Consider the following 10161-nt stretch of genomic DNA (forward strand, 5'->3'; position numbering starts at 1 on the left):
ATATATATATATATATATATATATATATATATATATATATATATATATATATACATATATATATATATATATATATATATATATATATATATATTTTTTTTTTTTTAAATCACATATTATTCACATACTCACATGGGACGTATATGTGAATTTTCCAAAAGCAAAGAAAGATATAGCTCTATTTTACAACTTATCTGCAAAGTATAGAATTCCCAGAAATTAAAAATGAATCCTGCATCCTGAAACAAGACAAATATAAAATACAAATACAAATGTAAAATACGGCATAATCAACAGAAGATTCAAAAGCTGTTCAGAAATTAGTCTACATGTGTATATGCATTCTTCTGCTTGCATGCACATTCATTAGTGTTTCTAAAAATTCTCAATTCCTTGCTGAACTCTCTTTAAGGCTGTGAAACAGTGCTGGCATGCTTTCCCGAGGCAGTCCTGCTTGGAGAGTGTGTGGAAGTGTTTAATTACTCCTGAATGTGCCCTGGACATGCCAGGCAAACCGCAGAGACTGCTCGAAGCACGCCTCTGGCCACAGAGCATGCAGCCAGACACTGCTGAGACAGAATTTAACTCTCCTCCCTAGTGTCCTAGATTACACACTGGCTCACGGGGAGCGAGAGAGAGAGAGAGCACGACATCATTAATATCAATAATGGACTGCACGCTATAGGGAGAAAGTCTGTAGCTGGAGAAGAATGAGGGAGAGGTCATAGGTTTTCTCATAGCACCACTGGGATGGAACTAAAATTTTCTTACTTGGGACATATTCAGACAAACACACACAGACATACAACCTTGTGACATTCAATACTCCCAAAGTGCTTTTCTATGGATATTGACATTCCGAGACAGGTGCACTCTTTCCTGCCACAGTGCACCCAATGTCCAGTCTGTAACCGGATCCTCAACACATGAGACACAGGTGTACATACTAATGCACATGACCGTCTCTATCATCTCTATGTCTGCCTCATAGAGGAAATGATATAATTAAGCCAAATAGGGACTGATAAGATTTAATTGAACGTAACACAGTTCAGTGAAAAGGTCAAGCTTGAAGATGAGCTCTTTCAGCAAAGAAAGCTAATTCTACGCCCAGATGCACACAACGCTTAACTTAACTTCAGTCGACTTCCTAACCCAAGAGTAGTATCCTTAGATGTATAAAGGCAGAGAAGAGGAAGAAAGATAAGATGGCACAGAGAGGAAAAAGAGGAAAAGACACATTAGTCTGACTTTTGATAAATCCTTCACCAAGGTACAAAATATTTATTGCATGTTTCTGCTAATTTACTCTATTTCCTTCTTTCTAATTGTAGTAAAGATCATAATTTCATAAATATACACTGCATTTCTTTTTGGTTTTGTCAGTAGTTTGATCTATTTAATTACATTTTAGAGCTTACTGGTCAGCTTTAACAATGCCTACTTCACTATTCCCTTTTTTCTTACGTTTGAAGGTACACCCAAAAATGAGAAACGCTTGGAATACAGAAACCTGAGCAATGCAGGACTGAATATGGGAAATGTAGTTTAAAATTTGTTTATTCTGGATGGCGGTTTACACATATATCAAGTTTTAAATTTTGCTTTATATACAGATGAAAAACTCATCATACCCATCCTCTGATTTGTAACATCTCCCTACAAATCCAGACTCTGGACTCTAGTTTATCCAAATACTATTCTATCTGATTTGCATGTGCATAATTGTTTTTAATTTAAAACTACCAACAGTACCACGTATTTCTGATTAAAATAATACTTGAAATACTCTAAACCCCATGGTTTTTGATGATGGATGACTCTTTCACTGAATTTTGATTGCAGTAAAAAATGTTCCCCCTCATCAAACCCACCCCTTCTGTGTGTCATCAGTTGTCTTTAAAGGAAAAGGAGGGATGATATAAGAGATAAACTTGTTGGGGGTGGAGCTAATTTATGGGCCAGAAAAAAGAATTTAATATTGGAAATCACAGTTTTACTAAGGTATCTCAGAAGTGATCTGAGGATTAAAGGGCTCAAACGCTTTACATATTGCATACTATATTTTAAAAAACAGCAAGAGGTCAAATCTGGAACTCTTAAGTGGAACCCTTAAAGGTGGAACCCTTAAAGAACTGTTTCCCTATAAGAAAGAGTTCCAAGCTAGTACCCTTTAAGGGAACCAAGAACCCTTAATACATTATGTTGGGACTGGCATCCGGAGAGACCCAACTGAGAATTTGTGTGAGCTAGTAGCTTTTACTCTCTTGCTGGCAGGAGCAGGAGTTCAGATACAAAGCTCACAGGACACCACATTCACAGCATTACATTTTTGTTTATATTAAAAAAAAAATAAACTGGAGCAGGCATGATTGGTCAAAATTTCTAAGCAAGCAGACAGGATTGGTCAGAATTCCTTTGGGAGAGGATGGGGTGGGATTTAAAAAAAGAGTCTGCACACACCTGTACTACTATATAAAAAAGAACCCCTTGAAGAACCCTTTTCTAAGAGTGTAGTAGAGTGAAATTAATTATGTAGACTATGTAGACTATGTAGACAATCAGTTGAACTGTGGAATAATTGCACTATGAACTTATAATTCATTCATTCGTCTTCAGTAACCGCTTTATACTGGTCAGGGTTGCGGTGAATCCAGTAGTCGCCAATCCACCTACCAGTATGGTTTTGGGAAGTAAGAGGAAACCCACGCAAACAGAGAAACTCCACACAGACTGTAACCCAAACTCACAATTGAACCAGAGACCCTGGAGCTGTGAGGCAGCAACATCCCATTCATGGAACTATGAATTACAAAGTGGATGGTGGGATATCTACAGATTTCTTCTCCTATTGTGAGCTAGACAATGCAGAACAAACAAATACCATGACAGAGATAAAATGAGAAAGAGTCAGAAAGGAAGACAGACCGAACCGATATTGTTAACTGCTGTGGCTTGGTGGTGAAGGCTGGGACGGAGTGAACAGTTCAGAAAGAGCGTGTGAGAGAGAGTGGATTGAGAGAAGTAGAGAACAACACAAATGCCTCCTTGTATAATAGCTTCCATCCCTGAAGTCTGGGCCGGTGCCATCCGGCACTTCCTTTGTCAACAAGCGAGCAGTCACTATTACAGACCTCGTCCAGACTGCACCCACTGTCTATTTCGGAAGATTTCGGCTGAATTCCGATGACTCACAGCGGCTCCCCGTTCCAGCGCCATCCCAATCAATCCCAGGATGGCGCTGGCCAGGGTAATGAGATGGGAGGCCCTGCATAATTACTCTGCAGTGAGTAATTATCAGGTTGTTTCACAAGCTCTTTAAACTCCTCCGCGCATGCTAGTTGGCCAGGGCTCGGCGACGGGGTTGCCCTGCTAAATAAACCGATGTCTCAGTGGGCTGCACACACATGCTGTTGCCTGCAGGGGGCACTGTTTTCATGTCCACTAATTTGGAGCCAGCCATGGAGAGAAGAGCAAAAGAGAGGAGTTGCTCTACTTATATGACACAGGATGGATGGGGAAACCTTTTACCTGTGTGAAGTACTGAAGCACAAAACCCGGGATGAGGTTTTAATTTAGGAGTGTGAGGGAGTACCATGCATAATGTGTGAAACAATGCAACGATAATGTTGACAGGAGCAATTTTCAGCCCCAGCCAACAGGAAGAACGGGGTGAAAAAGAAAAGGCTGGTGGGATAATTACAGGGCCAGCAGACAGAGAAGAGTATCCATCACCTGGCCATCGCTCAACAACCACGATCCCAGAGACTGTCTGACAAGCCTTCCCCTAGGGAACACTGCCGTTACTGGCTGTCACTGATGATACAAGCCATGATAAATCTGCGTAGTTTGTATTTGTCTGCGAAGAAAAAGAGACCAGCCCTCCCTAGAGAGTGTGTTCTCCTCACGCTTGTTTAAGAGCGCGTCCCTTGAGAGTGGCTCGGCACATTTATTTGGCTTAATTACTATGCTGTATTCACAGGGGGGAGTGCGAATGAATGACACTTCACTTAACGACCAGCCTCGTCTGGCCAGCTACTGTCTGCCGGCTCCTTTCATTAAGCCACTCTCTCTTTCCTTCTCCATCCCTCCATCCGTCTCTCTCGCTGGCACTTAGACAGCGTGTGGGTGTGAACGCCGATCTGTCACTCTGCGAGGCATCAAAAGAGCCATCAAACACCTGTGGACCACTCAATAACTAAGACGCGCACACACACACACACACACACACACACACACACATAACTCTATCACCATAGCCAGGTGTCTAATTATCTTAGCCTGGCTCTATCTTCACATCATGCTTGCCAAAAACACATCCTGATCCACTGTCTTTCTCTCTCTCTCTCTCTCTCTCTCATTCAGACACAGCCTCTATCGTCCACTCTTTCTCACAAACTGGGTATCTTTGTACCAAACATGGCACTGAAGTGTGTTTTTTAAAAATATGTCACTCTCATCTCCATTTAGTTGTTTTGGAATCCTAATGTGTGAAGTTATCTGTCAATTACTTCATACTCCACCACTCCCTCTGTGTCATATCAAAGATGAATGGCAAGTAAGGTAGCAGACAAGGGTTATTTATTTCCCTTTTGTTCATTAGAAAGCAGTCGCTTTGATGTCAAAACACATTTCCCACAATCCTTTGGGCCATCCCAGCAGTGGTATTAGCTCTAAGTGGCATGTGATTGGCTACAGGTGGACATGCACCTTTTTCATATTAAAGCCTCGCAGCAATTTTTTTCCCTGAAAAACACATGCTGAAGTGCAGATCCCAGCCACATTCCAGGCTGGTACACTAAAGTTTTATGTACATTCACTCACGAGCTGTACTTTCTGTGAATTTGAACCAAACTCTTTTTGCGCATGTGTGTGATTTCTCACACCATCACATTTTCGGAGCACTTCAGATGATAGGCTAGGAGATCAAAATAACTCGCGCCATCTATAAAAGTAATGAGAGGGTGTTTTAATGGCTTATACTGGAGTAAATCTATGCTTCACACTAACCTTACAATCAACACCAATGCTGGAAGAAGTATACACACTAACGTGAGCTTTTAAAAAATAACTGAGAGAGGAAAAAAAAAAGAGAGAGAGAGATTGCCACCCTATGTCGAGTCATATACTTTTGGCCGTGTGTCTGGACAAAGAACCGCAGCGGCTTGCTGAGCTGACAATAAAAGAGAAACGGCCAAAAATATGGCAAAAATGCTGGTGCCTATTTCCATTTGAGATGAAAGGGGCTGGCTCGCAAAAGATGTTGTGCTAGTTTTTAGTTCTCCACAGTCTCCATGCAAAATAGCACTCTGCCCCAAGAATAATGTTCCCCACCACCGCTACCATTCATGTCAGTTTTCTCACACTACAGCACATTAACAGTAATGCATGAGGGTTTATGAGGGTATGAGGGCACCTCCACACTAGCTATATCTGCATGTATGCACTTGAATCTGTGTGACTTTTTTTTTTCCTTTTTTAAAGACTAAGCACAACCATTAAACTCCATGCATAGGATCACTGATCACCCATTCGGGATCGTTACAGCAGGAGACATCTCTTGGTTATGCATGGCAGCTATAAAACAGGGGACCGGGCAAAGAGTTCAAACCTGAGGAGAAATCCCAACACGGGCCAACACATACAGCAACGTTTCCCCGAGACCTCCCGGAACATATGGAAACAATCTGTCAGGGCGAAATGAGAATAGACGATCATACGCCAGTGAGACAGCGAAAGAGAGAGACAGACAGAGAGAAAATAGACAGAAATGAAAGAGTAGAGAGACAGAGTGGAGCTGGTTAAATCAGAGAGGTAAAAATATACAGAACGGTTGAGTTGTACAGACAGCAGACAGAGAGAAGGATGTATACAGACAGATAGATAGATAGATAGATAGATAGACAGATAGATAGATAGATAGGTCTGAATTGATGATAGGTAGGTCTGAATTGATGATAGGTAGGTCTGAATTTGTAAGTTCTAGTAGACACAGACATTAAAGACATAGACATTCAATTCACCCAAAACTCACCCTTGTAGGAGAGCCGGAGCCGGGGAACGTTCCTCTTGGGGTTCTGCAGGGCCACTCTCCCGGGCAGAGCCGCCATGCCCAGCAGGACTACAATCCCAAGCAGGTAATCCATGGTGCTGGAGCGCCGGTCTCCAGCCCACGGGGGGCTCCCGGCCCACAGCGCCCAGGGAAGAGTACTTCTCTCCTGGGTGAAGATCTCTGCAGTCGCTCCTCTCCTCTCTCTGCTCTCCGAGGCAGATCCAGAGCTGTGAGCGTCTCTACAGGAGGCAATCCGAGTCAGATTCCCAACGAGGCAGACAGGAGCTCACATGGCTCCATGTGGTTGGGAATGTAGAAGGGGGTGTGAGGTGTGTTAGGGTTTAAGGTGTATTCCTCTTTGGCTGTCTCTGTAAGGCGCTGAGTGTGAATCTGTGTCCAGGGACTGGAGACTTTGTCATGGATCCCGTAACATCCACGCTTCACACTCACTCACTCACACTCTAACACACACACTTCTGGTCCTGTCCACTGCACAGGCAGACTGAGAGGGAAAGACAGAGCACTACACCATCCACAAGAGCGGAGGGGAGGGGAGGGGAGGAGAGAAGGGAGGGAGAGAAGGAGCGCAGCTGAAGGTGGAGGAGGGGGGTGAACGATTGAAGAAAAGACACCCCTGTGCACAGGTCTGACGCTGTCTCTGTCTCAGATACTTCTACTCGGTTACTCCGACTCTGAGTGTGCCTTTTTATTCTGAACATTGTTTCAAATTTTGTATTATTAAGCACACTTTATTAATATCATTCCTGATATAATTTTTTTTTTATTTATTTCCTTTAAAATGCATAGAAAGGCTTTCTTACATTTTTAATGTGTCATTTTTCTTCATTTCTTTCTTAACTCTTTCTTTTTTCTCTTTTATTTCTCCCTTCTATCTTCAGTTCTTGACTTTTCTTTTTTCTTGTCATTCTTTTGTGACTTGGTGAATTTCTGTTTTTCTTCCTTTCATTCATGAATTACTAACTTTCTGTTATTATTAATGACTTATTAATATTCATTCGTTCATTCATTCATTCTTTCTTTCTTTCTTTCTTTCTTTCTTTCTTAACTTTTTGGCTTCTTTACTTCTTTCTTCATTCTGTCTTTCTTTCTTGACTTCTTGAACTTCTGTTTTTCTTTCTGTGGTGCTTGATTTTCTTTCTTTCTTTCTTTCTTTCTTTCTTTCTTTCTTTACATTTTGGCTTCTTTACTTCTTTTTTTATTCTGTGTTTCATTCGTCAATTTCTGGTCTTTCTGTGGTGCTTGTTTTCCCTCCCTCCCTCACTCCGTTCCTTCCGTCCGTCCGTCCTTCTGTCCTTCCATCCTTCCTTCCAGTGTGTCGCACACTGTTGCAGATGCAGACTAAAAAGACAGAGAACCACACTGATAGATAAACTGATAGAACACTTGACAGATAAAATCAATCATCACATTGATAATATTATAGGTCTTTGCTGCAGCTGTGTTAAACTTGATCTATAGCAGTAAAATAGCTGAAAATCCAGTGAGCTGTAGTAAAACCTGATCTACTGTACAAGCTGAAAGCACAAACACACACAACTTCCATCTCGCTCTTTCTCAATCCATCTCACTCTCTCTCTCTCTCTCTCTCTCTCTGTTTTCAGTTTTCGTCTGCTTTATTGGCATGACGAATAATTGTACATTTGTATTGCCAAAGCAAGTATAAAGGAAGGGTAGCATAAAAACTCTCTCTCTCTCTCTCTCACATATACACACACACACACACACACACACCTTGAAGACAGTGCTATTGTAAGATGTTAATGTGTCATTTTACAGCCCATGTGCTAAGTAAGGAATAAAACAAGAAGGAGCATGCTGTTATAGGAATGTAATCAATGATGAGATGGTGTGATGAAGCCCCACATGAAGTGGAGTTACTGTTAAACCACAAAGCTGATTATTTTTCAATAACAGCACATCCTGAAGGGTTTTATTCCTCTTATACCACTGCAATTTTCTACACTATTTCTTATTATTTAGTAAAGAATTTTATTCTATTTAGGACAGAAACACCTTCTGACCAGTCAGAATGGAGAATTTAACAGCGCTGTGATATAAAGACAAGACAACTCCATAACACCTTGTGTGTGGCTATTTCATAACCACTGGTTAGATTCCCTTAAATTTCAAATCCATTGGCTTTATTTAATTTTTGATTTGATCTTTCTTTCTTTCTTTCTTTCTTTCTTTCATGTTTATCATTTACTGTTAATTTGCACGCACACAGAGATGTACAGAAAACAAATACTACCAGCACGGCTATGTGTCAATAAAGAATCTGAAATCTTTCATTTATTTCTTGTTTCATTCTTTTTTTCCTTTTCATTTTTATTCTTTCTTTCTTTCTTTCTTTTTTAAAATTTATACTTATTTAATTCTTTTTTATTTTGTCTTGAATTCTTTGTTGATTTTTTTTTTTAATTTTGTCATTCTTTCTATCTTGACTTTTGTTTTTTTGGTGAATTTTGGTTTTTATTTCTTTCATTCATGCCTGAATTTTAAATTTCTTACTTGACTTTGTTCATTTCTGTTTTTCTTTCTATGCTTGAATTCTTATTCTTTTGTTCTAAATTTTTGACTTCTTAACATTTCATTTTTTATTCTTTCTTTCTGTTTTGACTTATATGTCCTTTTTTACTGACTATGAAAATTTATTTCTTTCTGTCTGTCTTTCTTTCTTTCTTTCTTTCTTTCTTCCTTTCTTTCTTTCTGTGACCAAGTAGATCTTCTTCATGGGTGCACATATGTACGCCTCCTGCTTGCGTGAGCATGTCCGCAAACATCTGATCACCTCCGGCTCCAAACACTCTCTTTGGTTGTTTACACCAAATCCAAACGAAGTGACGGGGGAGATGAGAGACAGGCCGTATACATCAACACCTCCACAAACCCACAGCAATCTCTTCCCCTGCCAAACATCCTGGAACATTAGTGAGGTTAAGAGCAGCCTGAACTGTATCGATCAAACAAAGCTGAGGTTTTCGGCTGGGTATGAGCTCTGTGTTCCTGACTAACTGTTTGCCGAGGCTGGTCCAGGATCAGCGGTTTGAGTAATGAATGATGTGTTAATAAATAATGACGTAGCAGTGTGGGACTAAAAGGAGCGAGGGTACTGACACACTGATTCTCGAGGCCTTTCAGCGGCTGGGCAGTAAAAATAGCGCCGAAACAAGATATAGACAGGAGCTGTCGCTGTGGAAATCTCTTTCAGTCAGAGCTGTGCCAATAGAGCTGTGTAACTGACAATGTATATGTGTGTGTGTGTGTGTGTGTGTGTGTTGGAGCATAACAAATATAAGAAATTCATACTAGGCATTTACACATACACACCCACACATAAATTAAATGTCATATATTACTCAAAATTACACGAACATTATAGACAATCATATGTAGCCATGTTTTAAGACCAATTTACACACACACACACACACCACAGGAGATCCAGAAATCCACCCTTCCGCTCTTCTCATAAGAGCTAAAACTGCCCTCTAACATCCTCTTAGTTGTTCGTCACATCCTCAAACTCTGATACACCCCGTATACTATGCTATATGTCAGTATGTGTGTGTGTGTGCGTGTGTGTGTCGGTGGGTGGTGGGTTGTTTGCATATGAGTGATGCCTCATTCTCATCATTATCATCAGGACCGCCTTGGTCAAGGTCCTCCATTATCCATTTCCTGTTTGGGGAGGGGGGTGCAATTCCTGTCCTGGTAGGACGTCATTGTAATATCTAATCGCCCCCTCAGGTCAGTCCACCCTGCTCACTGATTCAGCAGGTATCAACACACACACACACACACACACACACACACTAGGATAAGGGCTGTGTAATGGGAAAAAGATAAGAAGAGGAAAGACAAGTGGAAAAAAAGACAAGAGGGAGAAGAGAGAGGTGTGATATTTGGTTGGCACCAGACTACACACTCATCTCTGCTCATATCCTCTTTACGTGGTGATGAGAGCTCTACCATTACAGCCTGCTCACTTGACAAATACTCCAGCTTAATGTGTGTGTGAGTGTCAGACAGGAGGAAGAACACAGAAACTTGACAAAATCACCATTAAAGTTTTCAGACTAGGTTTT

General features: G+C 41.0%; 1 protein-coding gene across 3 annotated transcripts in view; it reads right to left on the reverse strand.

The window, feature by feature from the left end:
• Positions 1-6569, reverse strand: part of sema3aa (sema domain, immunoglobulin domain (Ig), short basic domain, secreted, (semaphorin) 3Aa) — a 35212-nt gene extending 28643 nt beyond the window's left edge. Inside the window, exons 1-2 of one of the 3 annotated variants that reach the window (XM_053241729.1) lie at positions 6035-6147; positions 5612-5687 (exon numbers count right to left, since the gene is read on the reverse strand). Coding sequence is in view for 2 of the 3 variants with exons in the window: in XM_053241728.1 (XP_053097703.1) it covers positions 6035-6146 (112 nt within the window). In the remaining variant the exon portion in view is untranslated. Of the gene's footprint in view, positions 1-5611; positions 5688-6034 lie in introns of all 3 variants that reach the window. The other 2 variants (XM_053241728.1, XM_026923102.3) reach the window with 2 other exon arrangements.
• Positions 6570-10161: the final 3592 nt, after the last annotated feature.

This window comes from Pangasianodon hypophthalmus, chromosome 18 (genome assembly GCF_027358585.1).
Source record: "Pangasianodon hypophthalmus isolate fPanHyp1 chromosome 18, fPanHyp1.pri, whole genome shotgun sequence".
NCBI classification, from domain to species: Eukaryota; Metazoa; Chordata; class Actinopteri; order Siluriformes; family Pangasiidae; genus Pangasianodon; species Pangasianodon hypophthalmus.